This window comes from Numenius arquata, chromosome 2 (assembly GCF_964106895.1).
Source record: "Numenius arquata chromosome 2, bNumArq3.hap1.1, whole genome shotgun sequence".
Taxonomy (NCBI): Eukaryota; Metazoa; Chordata; class Aves; order Charadriiformes; family Scolopacidae; genus Numenius; species Numenius arquata.
In genome coordinates this window covers 16,277,173-16,295,712 of record NC_133577.1, presented here as the reverse complement: position 1 = coordinate 16,295,712, position 18,540 = coordinate 16,277,173, and the positions used below count along the sequence as shown (strand labels likewise).

General features: G+C 41.5%; 1 protein-coding gene across 1 annotated transcript in view; it reads left to right on the top strand.

The window, feature by feature from the left end:
- The window catches only part of PRKN (parkin RBR E3 ubiquitin protein ligase), a 606,958-nt gene extending 589,558 nt beyond the window's left edge, over window positions 1–17,400 (top strand). The window contains exons 11-12 of the mRNA XM_074144656.1: window positions 11,726–11,843; window positions 16,140–17,400. Coding sequence (XP_074000757.1) covers window positions 11,726–11,843; window positions 16,140–16,249 — 228 coding nt within the window. The 3' untranslated portion in view covers window positions 16,250–17,400. The remainder of the gene's footprint in view (window positions 1–11,725; window positions 11,844–16,139) is intronic.
- The last annotated feature ends 1,140 nt before the right edge of the window (window positions 17,401–18,540 follow it).

The window sequence follows — 18,540 nt, the reverse complement described above, 5'->3', positions numbered from 1 at the left end:
TCAGAGCCTGAAACAAGTTTGGGAAGCCTTGGAGAAGGAGGTCGCTCAGAAAGAAAGGTAGATCCTGGTACAGAGGCATTCAAATGTCCATGAAAGCCAAGAGCTGATGGAAGTGACAGTGACCTGTCAGAGATGTAGTGGAAGCTCCAGAAAGAGGAGAAGAAAGAGAGAAGAAAGGGAATAAGCCTGTGAGATGACATGGGACAACAACAAGGGTCCAGGAAGCAGAAATGATGTGGCAAAAGGGGCCTTAAGGCCTGGCAAAAGGGGTGCTTAGCCAGATGTCAGAAGGACTGAGGAGGAAGCCTGAGGTCAAGAATGGGGAATGGAGTTGGTAGGGCTGTGAAGGGAGGGAGGGAGGGAGGGCAGCAGGGAAAGGGGAATGTAGTCAGTTGGCAGGAGGAAGGAAGAGGGACAAAGCAGGTGTCATGTGTGGTGTTTAAGACTATTTGAAATAAAAGCATTTGAACATTATAATGGTGGGAAGCTAGAAGGCGTTGCTTGCTGCTTGAGGTAGAAAAGGCAAACTCAGTATCAGGTATGCAGACAGTAGCCTACCTTTAATACTGGTATATCACCATCTTTCAGATCTGTGCACAGATATTGCATGGTCCATTGGAATAGATAAAATGTTCTCTTTCTACTGAAAAGTCCATTTTCAGCCCTGATAGGCCATTGAAAGCTCATCTTAAGCATTTACTGGTGTAGGGCTGTTTGTTTCCCATCGTAGTGCAGTCCTGAGTAATGTGCTCTAGGCAATCCTGCTTTAGCAGGGGAGTTGGACTAGATGATCTCTAGAGGTCCCTTCCAACTCTGACAATTCCGTGATTCCGTGATTAGTGTGTAAGTTACATAATTTCAGGGAAAATAAAATGTATCTGTGGTAACTTCAGTTGAGAAGCTTTCTTTTAAAATGACTGCAGCCTCTTGGAGCTGTTTGAAATTTGGGATGAGAGAAGCAATCATATTTGATGGATTAAAAGGCACAGTGTGCATGATGGAATCAATGACACCATAAAGGTGACTCAAGCCAGATTTAGGTTTAGAAATAACCGCATAGTCCCTGCTATGTACACCACAAAACCAAGCTTCCTGGCCCCTTTTAACCTCACCCATAGACAGTCTATGCTGATTGGGAATCTAGCCATAAACCAGCTTCCTCTGTAAATCCTCAGCATAAAATTAGCCTTAGAACAAAACCTCTCTAGACAGCTTGCTTTTTTACCAGGATAAGTAATGCACCTTCTTGCTCTCTAGCAACTGGACAATAAAATGCGGCCACATATTAGATTTGAACATGTACAGAGTAGCTCCCAGTACTGTTTTGGTGCTGGGCATGTTGATAAGACACCTGCAAGGTGAACTGCAAAAGCATACTGCAATAGCATATTGCAATGACACTGATGTAAAAGTGGTGCATATGTGAATAAGTGAATAGAATGTGGGGCTCAGAGACATAAATGTTTCAGAAAAATGACACAAGTTGGGCCTGCAAACCATGCAATCCAGCAAAATCCATCACTAAACATATATCTTTAGTTGCTGGTGCAGCTAAAAATTGTTACTAATTTTTTGCGCACAGGTTACAGAATACATTGTGTGAATTTCCACCATCTTACAACATTGAAAATCTCATTACCTGCTAAAGGTGTTCATTTCAGACCAGGTTCATTGTATGTGCAAAGTAAATTATATATAGTTAAAATAAGAGCTATACAAACTTCCTGGTAACAACCATTTCTCTAGTGTTACGTTTAACCTTCTACTGCCCCTCTGGGTCCTGGGCTCAATGGCTTCAGTCTGGGACAGGCTGACATAGTGAGTCCTTTTCAAGGAGGAACATGATGTCGATATTGACGGTTTTTTTCCTTCTCACTGTATGGTCTGCTTGGGGTCACTTTTATATATGTGTTAACAGACTCCTTCACTGGTCTGCAAGCCGACATTGGATCTAAATTTACTGTCTGTGGTGTATTTTACTTAAGTTGGTTATGTCTTTGTTCTCCCTAAGGCTGTTTATACCCAGTTCTCAAGGCTGTGTTTGGGTAACACTGAAGAGTTGTTCCCAGCACCGGGGCCTCCTGTATTATCCTGTGCTGGTGCTTTCAAGGCCTCTGCTATCATCCCACGCCTTTACTCCTCTGCGTAGCATTTTATTGTAGGGTCAGAGACAGTTTATTCTGCCCATAATACCTATGCTTGTCACTGCTGTCTGTTAGTTGCAAAAATACATGTAATATTTTTAAACCATGCAATTATACAAAATTATGCAAAAGCAAAATAGGTAATAGTCACCTGGTCATTAGATAATTGCTGTCACTTGCTAAACCAAATCTCTAGGCGGGCCAGAGAAAGCCTGATGGGTCCTGAGGCCTGTGGTGCTGGCTTGGCACAAAGGCTGTGGCCTTTTGCAAGAAACAGCAACAGCATTTTTACTAAGCCACAAAGCTACATGTTCTAAACCTTCACCCACAATCTTTTTCAGTGTAAGTTTATAACTAGTGCCGTAAAACTTCAACTCCACTCCAAACCTGTGGGATACTGCCTGTTCCAGCTGCAGCCCTAAGCTGGAGGCCTTGGTCACCCTAATCCCAAAGCCTATCCCCAAATCTACCACCTTCAAATCAAACCTCAGTTGTTTTTCTATTTGGGACCCAGTTCTTGCTGTAGCAGGTACCTAATGCAGCATCCAGATAATAGCTTTGCTTTTCTGCCACTGGGAGTATAAAACTACTCCAGAAGCCCTGTCAGCCTGGGAACCCATGAGACCAAACCAAAACTAGCCCAGTGCCTCCACTGAGTCAGTGCAAACCTCAGAGGTATCATTTTTTCCAGACTTATAGAATCATCGAATGGTTTGGGTTAGAAGGGACCTTAAAGACCATCAAGTTCCAGCGTCCCTGTTTGATCCTACTTACTGGTCCATGCCACTTGGGTCCTGACTGCAACCCTATCTGTAGTTCCAGGGCTCAGACCTAACTCAGTCATGAGCACTCGGGCAAACGCTCAGCTCTGCAGCAGACCCATTTGATCACTTCCCAGAAATGCTTTTCACTGCACAGGTGCAGCATCGAAGCACGCCCATGTGTGCGCACACATCCAGGAAAGCAGGTTCCATCACCTGGCACCCTGCTGAAGTCTTTTGTAATGTAGTTCCTGGAAAAGCTCCCAGCTCACTTGGGCTGCAGGTGAGCTTCCAGCCCATCTTTTCCACCCATTGCCTCATGTATGCAGGTTTCGAAGTTGCCAGTAGGTGGTACAAAATATACAGGCATTGCTTGCCAGGCTTCCCTTTCCATCCACTGAACATCTGTCTAATCTCTTGTGCCTGTAGATCCCCAAGCAAGCATGAAGGGTTGTGAAGCCTGGTCTCTGTGTAGGTGAGGGTTTGCTGTAATTATGCACAAGAACATATTGGCCCGTTGTGAGTGCAAGATATTTCAGAATTTGATTTTAATGTGGAATTCCCCAATAAAGGTGCTTTCAAAATATCCTTAGCTGAATTATTTTAATGCTAAGATGTGAAATATTTAGCTAATGCTTCATTAAAATCAGGCTTGGTGCAATATATTTCTTAAAATATGGCTGTGGAATTGAAAAAGTATGCGATGTGCATATTAAATAGTAACAGGAAGACATAATGTTGACAAAATTATGCAATTACATATGTCTCCTGACTTATTGTATAAAGGAAACAGCAAGCTGCCTTTTCGCTTGGACCTTCAGTGAAGGGTGAGTTGTTAGAGAAAACATATATATTATATTGGACTCCACAGTTACATGACCACCTGAATCAGTTCTTAGTTATCAGCATTTTGTGTTTATGCTCTAAATATTGTAAATATCACTTTCAGAATTATTCCTTCAGTATTTCAGCAAACTTTCCTTACTACTTTTAGAACGGTGGAAAACAGAAGGTGAGGTTTTTCAAATGGTGTACTACAGGCAAGGGTTAAAATGAGAAACACACAGCATTTCTATGGAAACTTCTTTTGCTACTGGAAAGAGGGGGAAAACTAATCAAAATGATAAATAGTAAATGCTGACCACAAAAAACATGAATTATTTCATAGAATCATAGATTTATTTCACTGCCTTTTAGTGAAAGAAAAAACTACTGAAGAGGTTCATCATACATAATATCTTTCAATGAGTCCTAAGTCACAGTATGAAATGTGGAACATCTATTATTAGACTATTGATTATCTTTTTTTCCATCAGATAAATTTAAAAAGTTAAATAAAAACATGGCTGTACAAAAAAATGGCACACCTAGTTTGATTTCTAAAGTATCTTAAACAATTGGAAAAGAAACTGAAGCTCGGGGGTTTAGTAGCTGGTATATTCACAATGTGAAGCACAGGACATTTCAACCCACAGGAGCCTAATTAAAGGAGCAAGAAAAACAACTATAACCGGAAACATCCTGTAAAATTAATCTCCATGTTATAAATAAAGATGCACTGGAGGAAATCTGAGAATAGGTCTTAACTTTCTGTCTAATGAGAAATAGATGGGAACTACAGAGAGTGAATTTTAGCTTTCCTATTTTGGGCAGCAATAAAGTGAAAAGATGTGACAGGCTGCTTTTGTTTATGAGGTTAAGCTGACAGTCATTTGCAGCTGTGTTGCCACTTACGGGAGAAGGCATGTTTTTTATTCCACTCGTGGAAAACAGTTATACAAGAATGACCCATATTAGATTAGATTTTCTGCTTTAGAGCAGTGTAAATTCAATTTTCACCAGCTACCTGAATTTAATTCATGCAGTTATGAGCAGCCCAACATGCAGAGTGAGAACATTGATGTGCAGTGTCACCAAACCAGAGTGCTCTGATTTTGTTTAGTCAAAGTCTCTTTCACCTTGTATTGGACACAATACCCTGTGTATATCACTTTGATTTTAGCTAGTTGCTGTCATCACAAAGCAGCTCTCTTTTATGGCAAAATTCCCTAGGCACACCAGGCAGATTAGCTCACACAAAGCTGCTTCATATAACTGGATCACTGTGGTTCTGACTCTATTTTTCCTGTGCATGAAATATATTCCCATTGATGGATGTCTTTCCTGTTCCTTATTATAGCCATATTTTAGTGTTTTGATTAGCCCAAATCTTCGTCTAGACTAGAACTCTAGTCCCATAGATATGCACACCTCTCTTTGTGAGATTTTGACTCTTAAATGACTCAATTAATTTTTTAACAAAGCCCCTCTAGCCTATCTAGTGCCCTAGACATCTGCTACTTTTTCCCCCATAACTCAAGTAAGACACCACTAAACATGACAGGCGGTTAATTCATGTGAACACGTTCATAAAACAGCAGAGTAGAAGCTGCGAAAACAAAAGAAATTTAAGTTGGACTGTCACCACCCCTTGTTGATCAGGCTTCAACAGATGAGGCTGCTTTTGCTTAGAGCTTTAGCCCAAAATAATTAGTGGGCTGTGTTAATCTAAATGTTGGGGTGGGCTGAACATTGCTTTGTGTACAATGAATTGTTCTTTGCCTCCCTTTCAAATGCTTTCAAATATCAATAGTTGTTCTCACATTCATGCTAGAAAATGAGTAATACTTTCTGTTTTGAGCCATCTAAGCCTCTCTAAAATGCTATGTTTCACATAAAGACATAATTTTATGTATTTATATTTTATTTTTTTAAAAAAACCTTGTTTTTCCAAGAAAAATTAACTTACAACCAAGCATTTCCAATCAAAAGAAAAAGTATTTCTGATTTAAAGGAAGCTGCACTGGGATACAGTTTTTAAAGTTATGCATGACCAGCTTTTTTGCTTATCAGAAAGGAATTATGGACCAAGAGCAAACAAGCAGGAGTCCAGAAATTGCAATCACTAAAGCTAAGCACAACATAATGTTAACAGCTTCATATTCTATTCTGAATCAAGGGTCTTCAGTTTTCAGATGCTATCTACGCTAGGCAAAATAAGCATGATCATAAACGAAGTGTGCTTACACAAAACAGTATATAATGTGGTAAATGTCAGAATTTAACATTATATATCTGATGCTTCCAGTATTTTGAACAAAAGGTTTTGCCATAAATGTTTTTAATTTGGATGGTACTGCTTAGTTGCTGACTGTGAACACATACTTCAATTACTTTATGTAGTTCTACCAACAAGTCGATGTGTGCCCTATTACCTGAATGAGATGCTGCTTTAAGAAGGACACTTTATTTCTATTTCAAGATGCTTTCTGTCTCTGTAAGACTTTTTCCAGTACTGCCTGATATTGATTAACTGCAAAAAAGCTTTCCATGTACATGTTCTTGTATTGCGGTGTGGTGCTCAGCAGTCTCTGTGGTTTCTCATCCCTGTTAGTTTTTCCAAAGGACTCAGGATAGAAACAGAACAGAAGTAAATCTCTGTCCTTCAGTGTGACCCAGAGATAACAAGACAGACTTTTTCCCTTATCTCACTAAGGGAATATTGCAGAGCGGATGCTGAAAAATGCTTGCAGCAGCTCTTACTGTAGCTTCCTGTTATTTACGAGTATCCATCCCTGGTCACAATGTGCAGCACAGTTGAGAATCAAAAAAATTATTCATAAAGTGGCATGGATGGAATCTTGTAGCTTTTCACTAGTGCTGGGACAAATATTTTGTAATAATTGGGGAACTAGAGCATATTATGCGGGGTCAGCATCACAAGCAATCAAAGACTCCTGTCGTCAGCGAACTGACATGTGATGCACACCTCGAGCATCCTGGGCTGCACCAAAAGAAGCATGGCCAGCAGTTCCAGGGAGGTGATTCTGCTCCTCTACTTTGCTCTCGTGAGACCCCACCTGGAGTACTGTGTCCAGCTGTGGAGTCCTCAGCACAGGAAGGACATGGACCTGTTGGAACAACTCCAGTGAAGGGCCACAAAGATGATCAGAGGGCTGGAGCACCTCTGCTATGGAGACAGGCTGAGAGAGTTGGCATTTTTCAGCCTGGAGAAGAGAAGGCTCCAGGGAGACCTTATAGCGGCCTTCCAATACCTGAAGGAGGCCTACAGGAGAGATGGGGAGGGTATCTTTATCAGGAAGCATAGTGATAGGACAAGGGGTAATGGCTTCAAACTGAAAGTGGAGGGATTTAGATTAGATATCAGGAAGAAATTCTTTACTGTGAGGGTGGTGAGGCACTGGAACAAGTTGCCCAGGGAGGTTGTGGATGTCCCATCCCTGGAAGTGTCCAAGGCCAGGCTGGACAGGGCTTCGAGCAACCTGGTCTAGTGGGAGGAGTCCCTGCCCATGGCAGAGGGGTTGGAACTCGATGATCTTTAAGTTCTCTTCCAACTCTAGCCATTCTATGATTCTATGATCTCTGAACTTCCTATCCAACAGCAGGCAGGTCAAATAAAGTGAGAGCCACCTCTGCTTGATAGACCTGTTAGATTACCTAGGCCATTGTCAAGAAGATTAGGTTTGCTAGTTTAGGATGAAAGAACGTGATTTAAATAGCCACTGGTAATGAAGAACTGACATATACCTTTCCTTTATTGTTTGAGGAAAAAAATGCAGATAAATATATATGTCATTATATGTGGAGCACTAAATAAAGCACATGAACACTGGAGGGTCATAGATCAGTATGGTATGACTTTACTGAATCGGAGCAAGTCCATCACTCCGCCATTTCTCTACATTTTCTTCCTGCAGCAGGAAGTTTTTAACTTAGCATTCAGGAAGACTGGGCATAGGAGGGATGTTTCAGCTCTAATGGGCTGAAAATATCATGCTGCAGCATTTATTTCATGCTAGAATTTTTGCAATGGAAAATATTAATATAATAATTCACTCTGCTGTTTTCAGCCATTTGTTCTTTCTCAGTGAATTGCATACATGTGGCTTGAAGTTGTTTATTTTAGTTATTCCTAAGCTCTCCCAAGTTTTTATTTGTTTTCAGAACTAAGATCAAATATCTTTATATAAATCAAATTAGCAATTTGGCATGTGAAATTTTGCCTCAGTGTCATTTGCTATTAGGGCATAACAAGACATGAAGAAGGGGAAAAAAGTATGTTTTCGAGTTCTGAACCACACCGTTTGGATTTGGACCATTTGGGAAAAACAGAGCCACTGTGAAGCTCTTCTGGGTTGACTACAAAAATTAAAAATACATCCAGTCTTCTCATGTAGCTATTATTCTGAAAAGAATAGCAATGTTTTGTCACTGCTATAGCGATTTTCATCTTGAATCATCTGTATGGATGTTAAGTATTTAATTCCCATTACAATGAGATGAAAAATGAGGGGACAGAATGTATCCTTAGCAAGTTTGCTGATGATACCAAACTGGGAGGGGTGGCTGACACCCCAGAGGGCCGTGTTGCCATCCAGCGAGACCTGGACAGGATGGAGAGCTGGGCAAGGAAGAACCTCATGAGGTTCAACAGGGAAAAGTGTAGGGTCCTGCACCTGGGGAAGAAGAATGTCAGGCACCAATACAGGTTAGGTGTGGACCTGCTGGAGTCAAGTTCCGAAGAGAAAGATCTGGAGGTCCTGGTAGACAGCAAAATGACAATGAGCAAGCAGTGTGCTCTTGTGGCCAGGAAGGCCAATGGGCCCAGCTTCCCTGGGCTGCATAGGGAAGAGTGTGGCTAGTAGGTCGAGGGAAGTCATTCTCCCCCTCTACTCTGCACTGGTGAGGCCACAACTGGAATACTGCATCCAGTTCTGGGCTCCCCTATTCAAGAGGGACAGGGAACTACTGGAATGAGTCCAGCGAAGGGCAACAAGGATGATTGAAGGATTGGAGCATCTCCCTTATGAAAAAAGGCTGAGAGAGCTGGGACTCTTTAGCCTGGAGAAGAGAAGGCTGAGGGGAGACCTTATCAATGCTTATAAGTATCTAAAGGGTGGGTTGAAGGACGATGGAGCCAGACTCTTTTCAGTGGTTGCCAGTGAGAGGACAAGGGGCAACAGGCACAAGTTGGAACATAGGAGGTTCCACTCAAATATGAGAAAACACATCGTTCTTCACAACGAGGGTGACAGAGCACTGGAACAGGCTGCCCAGGGAGGTTGTGGAGTTCCCTTCTTTGGAGATTTTCAAGACCCGCCTGGATGCAGTCCTGAGTAACATGCTCTAACATGCTCTGGGCAATCCTGCTTCGGCAGGGGAGTTGGACTAGATGATCTCTATGGTCCCTTCCAACTCTAAAAAAAAATTCAGTGAAATTCAGTGAAATTAATATAATCTTCCTTCGGGCACTGGGCAAACTGAGGCCCAGGTCTAGCGTTCCCCACTGTGCCCATTTTGTGTTCAGACCTCTCTGAGGTAGCTCAGATTGCTTGCTAAAGTCATCCTTCCTTAAAGATCAAGGTGTCGCAAGATCAATACCAGATTATGTTCTTTGCTATTAGCCTGAGCAGCCTTTTCTATTTCCCAGAATTTACTAATGTGCTGTTGTATAGAGGTCATCCCTTTGCCAAACTGCTGAATAATCCAGCAGGGTGCGGGGCCGAGTTCCCTCTCCAGAAGCAGAGACACAAAAGTAAAAGTCACTTCTAGGATACAGCTGAGAAGACTTTGTTCACTTTCAGCACCTCTACATCAAAAATATTAGCAAATTGGAGAATATTAGGTGAGGAGCAGAAGAAGGGATTAAGGGGCTAAGGAGACTGATGTAGGTAGTAAAATAAAAGAAATAATACCATAAACACATTTTTGAGATTTTCTGATTTTAAAAAATTGAGTTTTTTTTAAAGATACATGTTGCAATGGCCAACAGATGAGCTGGAAACAAGTTTCTGCAGATGTTGCTCTTTGCTATTCCTTTTAACTCAGGTGACTTCGGCCAAGAAATATAATCTAGGTCTTACTCACTGACACTGCAACAACTGACAAGTTTTAGCAGCAGTAGCTGAGCAGAAGGAGGAATTATGATTATGTTGCATGTTTAACAGTTGGGCCAATTTCCTTTTTCTGTTGTACTAAAAATACATATATAAAAAGGAAACCCATGTAAATAAATATTAAAAGTCTATCCACTTAACAGCCTACAAGTATTTAGAAGGTATACACAAAGAAATTATAGGAATTTTTACAAATTATGTGATTTAGTTTAAGCTCATGATTTTGCCACATGCTTGAGAAAACCCACATTACGAATGGAGAGAGCAGAACTTCAAGGCTGGAACCTACATTCATTCTTTATAGCTACTATTCACATAGTTGCCAACCTCGTGTGATAGAAATGACCCAAAGCACTGCCATATCTTTTGTCCTTGTACTATCATTTTAGGTAGGAAATTGCCAAGTAGGACACTTGTGCAGATTATGTAATTTTGTCCCAGTCATAAATAGGACAAACACAGGAGTCCCTTTTAAAACACTTTTCATGATGACTTTTCCCATCTGTGTAATTCTGTCTGGGGAACTACTTCCTTTTATTGTTCACGGGTTGTCTTTTTTTACTTTTTCTCCAAAATTTTTGGTTTCTTCTTGTGCCTCTTAAATTTATATAGATTTATGATTGAATCAAATCTAGACCTCTGAAACAAAGGAGTACACTTCACTATGAAAACAGTTTTAGTCCAGGGACCCCTCCATTCTGCATTATCAAGCGTTGCGTTGCCTTGGTGGTTTTGCTTTTCTCGCAAGAAGGGCTTTAATCCCTGAAGCAGAATCAAACCTACTGCTAGAAACAGCGTGGCTAGCAGGACTAGGGAAGCGATTGTACCTTGTACTCAGCACTGGTGAGGCCACACCTTGAGCACTGTGTTCAGTTTTGGGCTCCTCACTACAGGAGGGACACTGAGATTCTGGAGCGTGTTCAGAGAAGGGCAGCAAAGCTGGTAAGGGATCTAGAGCACAAGTATTATGAGGAGCAGCTGAGGGAACAAGGATTGTTTAGCCTGGAGAAAAAGAGGCTGAGGGGAGACCTTGTCACTCTCTACAACTCCCTGAAAGGAGGTTGCAGTGGGGTGGGGGTTGGTCTCTTCTCCCAAGTAACGAGCGATAGGACAAGAGGAAATGGCCTCAAGTTGCACCAGGAAAGGTTTAGATTGGATATTAGGAAAAATTTCTCCACTGAAAGGGTTATCAAGCATTGGAACAGGCTGACCAGGGAAGTGGTTGAGTCACCATCCCTGGAGGTATTTAAAAAACAAGTAGATCTCTGTGGATGTCTGTAGATGTAGTGCTGAGGGACATGGTTTACTGGTAACTTGGCAGTGCTAGGTTAATGGTTGGACTCAATGATCTTAAAGGTCTCTTCCAACAAAAACAGTTCTATGATTCTGTTCTATGATTCTAACATGTCACGTCTCAGCCAGGTTCATCTAACTCCTGCTTCATCTTGCCTTTCGCTCTATGTGTCTTTGTGCATTTGCAGCACAGCTTGATGCCTCCTGTGTCCTCCTGCCAGGACTTTGCCTGTCAATCAGGGCAGGGAGCAGAGGGCAGGATGCAGCCTGCGCTGCAGCTGGATGTAGGAAGGACCCCCAGGATGGCACACGCTTCAGCTGCTGCAGCTGCCCCTGCCATCCCACAGCACGGGATCTAACCCAATACACATGTTGTGCGCACTGGGAGAAAATAAGCTTGCATTTTCAAGCAAAAATTACGCATCTCTCACAAAGCCCAGCCTACTTGGCCTTGCAGTCATGTTTCTATCTGTTTCTCACGAGCAAATAGTTACCACTTCAGTGTAGACATCAGGTCCCAGTGCAGCCTTTCAGTATTGTGCCCACAGACGTTTTTTCTCTCTCTTTGCAGGGATACGTAGTTGATGAACATGCAGCCATGCAAGCTCGATGGGAAGAGGCATCTAGAGAAACAATCAAGAAGACAACCAAGCCATGCCCCAACTGCAATATTCCAGTAGAAAAAAATGGTAAATTTATTAGTTATCTCATACTTAACAGTTTTTTAAAATTCATTTTACAAATAAATGTATGGACGTACATGTGTACATATGCACACTACTATTCAAATAGAGGAAGAGCATAGAGATCTTGAATCTTCCCTCTGTCACTTTATCTAAATTATCTTGAAATCACTAAATCTAAATTACTTAGTTCTAAAGCCACTAATTAAGCCTCACAAAATGCCCAGCCATGTTATAGACAGGGAAAATAAGGCACAGAGAGACATGGGATGTAGCATTCATGTGACTGAATTTTCAGCTAGTTGCCTAGATTTTCCATTGACACTGGAAAAAACCCAGACATTTGTAGAGCAAAACTCATCTCATGACGAAACAGAACATGTGTCTAATGTAGGCCAGAAGAATTGCACCTAAAAGTGGGGTGTGGAGAATTAGTCCTGCTGTAGATGTCTGCATCATATATAGCTGAATTTAGGTGAGACTGATCTCAACCCAGTGACGTGTCCACAGCAGAAAAGCAAGTCAGAGGAAGAAATATAAGTCCTGACAAACTGGTTGCACTAATCAATGCTTACCATGTAGGAAGAAAAGTAATTTGCTCGCACTGGGGTGGTTAAAATGGGGAACAGGAACAGTAAATAGGTTTTACCCTATAGGTTCGTGCTGGTCCAAGGTTTAATTGTATTTATGTTAATTAATCAAAATATATTAAAATGATTGCCTAAATATTATACAAATACTACGTACAGAGGGTGATTCTCAGTTTTGTGGCATCACTTATTCCAATGGGATGCTGAAAACACCTGATAAGACACTGTAAACTGCAAGGAGAGAACACTTCAAGCAGTGATTCCACAGAAATATTACTGAGGAAGAAATAGGACAGAATCCTGAAATCTGGGGTCTGATGAAAGAAAAGAAGGCAGTTAGCAGATGGAAAGTGGGAGACTTCTTCAAGTGCAAGAAGCAGAAGGAAAGAAAGCATGAATTCAAGAGTGGGAAGGTGGGACAAGATTTGGCAAAGTGTAGAGAGCAAGGTGGGCAGCAGAAGAGACATATCAGAGGGGTAGGTCAAAAAAAATTTTTACAGACTTGTAAAACAGGCTGGAAACCAGAAGTTTGAACTGGATTAGAAATAGAAAAATAGTAATTGTGACTATTCATACTTAACAGTTTGTGCATAGCCAAATAAAAAAAAAAAAACCCTCTGGTCAGGCTTGAAGCTGTGCTAGGACCTTTACTTTCTCTTAGACTCTGCTACAAAATCTTCACTGTTAAATTACAGGCAGTTGTCACTTGTCACAAACAGGATGTCTCTATTTGACACCATTTACACAACTCCCACTAATGTTTAGGGAAGTTTCTTATAAAAATCCCCAATGTATCAAAAAGGAAATAAAGGCCATTATACTTTTTCTCTGAAAGAAGATATTTATTGCAAATGGATAATAAACAGGAAAAGGCCTTTCCTTGCCTATAGCCTGACCCATGTCAGAACAGTGCCTCGTACTTCAAAACGCCAAAGCCACAGCAGCAGGCTAGAAATGCTTCAACACATTGGAATTGGCTGATTGTGCTGCCATTCAGAGGGACCTTGACAGGCTGGGAAATGGGCTGAGAGAAACCTCATGAAGCCCAACAAAGGGAAATGCACCTGTACAGGATGGGGGTCAGCCTGATGGAAAGGACCTGCATGTCCTGGTGGACTACAAGTTGGACATGAGCCAGCAATGTGCCCTTGCAGCAAAGGTGGCCAACAGCATTCTGGGCTGCATTAGGAAGAGCATCACCAGCAGGTCGAGGGAGATGATCCTTCCCCTCTGCTCAGCACCAGTGAGACACATCTAGAGTGGTGGGTCCAGTTCTGGGCTTCCCCGTACAATAGAGACATGGACTGGAGTGAGTCCAATGAGGGGCTGCAAAGATGATAAAAGGACTGCATAAATAAATACCTGATGGAGGGATCGAAGAAAACAGAGCCAAAATCTTCTCAGTGGTGCCTACTGAAAGGACAGAAGGCAATGGGCAAAACTGAAACACAGGAAACTCCATTTAAACATAAAAAAACGCTTTTTACCATCTGGGTGGTTGAAGACTGGAACAAGTTGCCCAGAAAGATTCTCCATTCTAGGATACATTCAAAACCCAACTGGATGCAACCCTGAATATCCTACTTTAGATGACCCTGCTTTGAGCAGTGCTTTGGACTGGATGATCTACAAAGGTACCTTCCCACCTCAGTGACTCTGTGATTCTGCAAATTAAGATGTGAAGCTTGAAAAGTGCAGTGTTTGTTTTCTTTGGTCATGGGTACTGCACGTGCCAGCTTCTAGGCTGACATCTGTAAACTGAAAGGAGCACTTCATTTCTGCTAAGTACAGCTGGTGTCAAGAGGCTGATGACTATACACTGAAGTCTGCCAACAGGCCTCATTTGGGAGGAGTACACTGACTCCACACAAGAGAATAATTCTGCCTTCCCTCCCCAAATGCTTCTGTGGACACTGTCTTTTACAAGAGACAGTGACAATGCAAATAACTTTTTTGTAATAGCCTGTATTTCTCTATGTCAATAAATTTTCTATAGTAGCCTGTATAACTATAGGCATTGTAGAATACTTCTATATGCCCACTTTTCTGTAATAGCTGAAGTGAAAGAGCGAAACAATTTCCCATAGCTCAATTCCCAGTCTGAGCGAGTTTAAACACACATCCACACCTCTCAGAGGACTGCTGTACTCACAAAGCTGCAGGCCACATTGCTCGAGGCACTTTCCACTCCAACTGCTGCTCTCAGCTGCCATGTAGCAGAGAATAACGTGATTTATGTAGCTTAGCAGGTACAGCACACGTTTGACAGGGGGTGCCTATCGGGATTTGGGTCCTGCACCAGGACTGAGATATGTTTTATCCAGTGATGGCTTAATACAAATTGTAAGAGAGGATTGGATCTAAACCTTAAGTAAAGCGCAACTGGCTGGCTATTGGTATGCTTACATTTAAATAAGGTAAAAACGTCTGGCGAATTGCATCTCTTACACAAAAATATAAAGTGACGAATAGACCTTGCCATCACAGCTAGTTTTCTCTCTGTGTCAGATGAAGCAGACAGGCCTATTTTAACAAACCAGTTCTTGTGTCTCCTGCTTACCTTCTGAGAATCATTCTGGAGTGGCATTTATAAAAAAGGTGATGTAAGGGTAGCAGGTCATACAGTAGGGAACACACACTCCCTGGACCTCCTATCACCATCTGGAGTCAAACCAAGATGACATTTCAGCATTTCTTCATACTGCATGCTTTTCTTTCAGTTTGAATTATACAAGAGATCTCTTTGTGTGGTAAGAAACATACTTTCCATTTGAAGTCTATTTCTGTAATGACCTTTGACAATGTTAATGTTTTATATATTACAAAATAAACATTTGATCAAGGTTGTGAGCAGAGAGATTAAATCTGCTCTCACAGTACGGGCAAGTTAGAAACCCAACACGCAGGAAACATTGAAGCGATCAAAAGGCTGCTTCAGATACTAAGAAGGTCAAATCAACTTAAATTACTAATGTCATTTTGATATAATCAGCAGGCAGCCACCAAAGTCTGTATTTCCTGATTTATTCTTTTTGTAAATCTCTCAGTTGTTGAATCCAAATTCAAAAAATAATTTAATTTTGTTCATCTTCTGGCTCACAGCTGGACTAGGGTGGAGTGTCCTTGAGCAGACACCTCCATGACTGGCCATGAGAGGCCACAGACTGTCCTCTCTTTTTCCGATCCCTAGCACAGTCTCTTCTAATTTCCTCCTACTCCTGCAGTCCCTCAAGTGAGAGCAGCACGTTACACCCCATTAAGAGATGGAGTAGCAGGTTTTAGAAAGCCCAGGAAAAATATTTGCGGAATCATGGAATTTTTGGAGTTGGAAGGGACCTCTAGAGATCATCTAGTCCAACTCCCCTGCTAAAGCAGGATTGCCTAGAGCACATTACTCAGGACTGCATCCAGGTGGGTCTTGAAGAATTCCAGAGAAGGGGACTCCACAACCTCCTTGGGCAGCCTGTTCCAGTGCTCTGTCACCCTCACCGTAAAGAAGTTTTTCCTCATATTTACGGAATCACGGAATTGTCAGAGTTGGAAGGGACCTCTAGAGAGAGGTTTGTACTTCTTCAGATTTGTACTTTTCTTTTATTAAGTATTATACTTGGTTAGTAAATGAATGCCTAAGAAAGTTGGTTTGAACACTGTTAATTGTTTATTAACATCTCTATTTGCCAAGAACCAAAGCCATTCTGTTGCTATTTTGCAGGTGGCTGCATGCACATGAAATGTCCTCGCCCTCAGTGCAGATTTGAGTGGTGCTGGAATTGTGGCCTGGAGTGGAACAGAACCTGCATGGGAGATCACTGGTTTGAATAGTGGGCTGAGGCCAGCCCATGTTGATGCTAAAGCTTGTTTTCATCAGCGTCAAATTCTGAACTCCTTGCTTAAACAAAAATCCTAGTGGTTTCAGGGACATGGAGTTCAGAAGCTGGCCCAGTTTGTTGGTTTTTGCTTTCTTGCCTATGCAATCGTACCAAAATCACACTGAAGTTATGCCAAGGGGTATAAAGTAAGTAAAGAGAGTAATCGTATTAATAGACAGACCTGCTTATTGTGGTACAAAGCCGGGTAAATTACACCTTTCTGAGCTTGTGCAGTCTGTCAGCACTGAGAGCAGACAGGGTTATAGAGAGGAGCTTTGACATTTATAGTCAGGAATCTGTAACTGTTGCAGGAGAGCACAGCCTGCCTATGTGTGTGTGAGCACATGAGCGTGAAGGGGGTGGAGGACCTTCCCTGTATCAGCTGTTTTTCCTTTGACCACTCCTTTGCTCATTCAGCACAATTTTTGATTTTGAGGCAGTATTTCTTAACAGCTTTCTTGGCAGAGGGGAGACTGTGGCTCTTCAGTGTTTTCTCAGGGCTCCTTCCTAACAGGCTTTCTGCGTGGGTCTTGCTTTCAAACCAAATTCTCGCAGAAACACTCAGCTTTATGCCATATTTATGCTTGTGTATTTGTAACATACGACACGAAACCTGCCTATGTACTCATTGTAGACTTTACCATTGGAAGATTAGCTAAGGATGCAGTTTCAGCTCTAGCCGTGACTGTTGTTGCAGTGGTGACTGCATCCAATTAAGTGTTGTGCAAGCTCAACTCACAGGGCGTCATTTTTCTTGTGCTTACAGCGATACTTTGCACATGGCAAAGCGAGGCAGGAGAAGACTTTTCAAGGGTTTCCTTTATGATCATTCTCCTAAATTGAATTAGAATATGGATATATTTCTGACAACACATTCACAGCTCAAACAGTGTGGGGCAGAGGGACATCTTTCATTTTACAATGTTAACATAGTAAGTAAAGCTCACTAGCATTCCCAAGCTTGAACAATCTTACTCTTTGGTGTGCTTTACATTGCTGTTTTATTCTGAAGTGAAATGGGTACTGTCCACAATCAATATGCCACGTAAGGATTTGCATAATTCAGTTTTGGAAAAAAACGCACAATAAAGTGATCAAAAATTTAAACTTTCTTTCTTGCTTCATTTGAATACAAAGTGAGTGAGTACAAAGATGTTGAGTGGGTCATGCATTTCCTTGACTGATTCAAACTCCCAGCTGAGAGGCGAGCCCTTTGATTAAAACATACTATTAGCACAAAATAAATTCCAGGGCCATGGACTTCTTTTATCAAGTTTGAATTCATATTTTGTATGGCATAACTGTAGAGTCCTGAAATTATGGGTGTGCCTCATATCAGTCAGCACAGAGCAAGAAACTTGAGATATAAAGAAATCCCAGGCTCACTACAAAAGTGTCTAATTGCTAAAATCGGTGGAGTAATCATCTGTGTCAGCTGGAAGTGACATTAAAAGTCTGAGGAAACAAAGAGATCTAGGCATGAGGTACCAAAAATGAGAGAGGGAACTGGTAGAATTAAGAAAATGAGAGAGAAAGGAAATAGCAACGAGAGGAAAATGGCCATTTCTTAAAGACTATTTTCCTTTTTGGCACTGGTGAAGTAAAATGTATGCAGAAGTAGCTACATGAAAGTGTAGGAGTGCAATAGAATGCTGCAGTGGAGCTCATTTAAGTACATTATCTTAATGGGGAAGTTTTATTGTGAGCTCTGATTATTTCATGATTTGCTTTTCTATACCTGGGTCTATTTTATAATTGATATGTCTTGTTGCCAACAGGCTAGGGAAAAAAAAAAAGACAATGCTTGCTTTTACTTTGATAGCGTGTTACATGGGAGCTCATCACTTCATTTCACGGCCACAAACAGTTGGAATAAAAGAAGTCTGAATCCCTTTCCCATTTTATTTTTTTTTAGTGTGCATCTTATAAAGGAAAAAAAAGCTTATTTACTGTAAGGTAGTTTCACTGAGTTAGAGCCCGCTCTGACAAGTTAATGTTTTAATTGTCATGTAGAAACATGTAATTTATGCCCCTGGATCAAGGTCCATTGAAGTCAATGGACTTTAGATCAGCTTCTGTATTTCTGGCCTGGGCAGGGCATGGCAGGCATGAGTCATAAGGCTGGAATAGAAACACCTCTTTCTTGGGAAGAACTTGTCAGAAGATGGGATTATGAGCATTCATCTAAGACATAAGCAAGGGCAGGAAAGGAGAATAAAGAAAGAAGTTCCATTGACTCAAGAT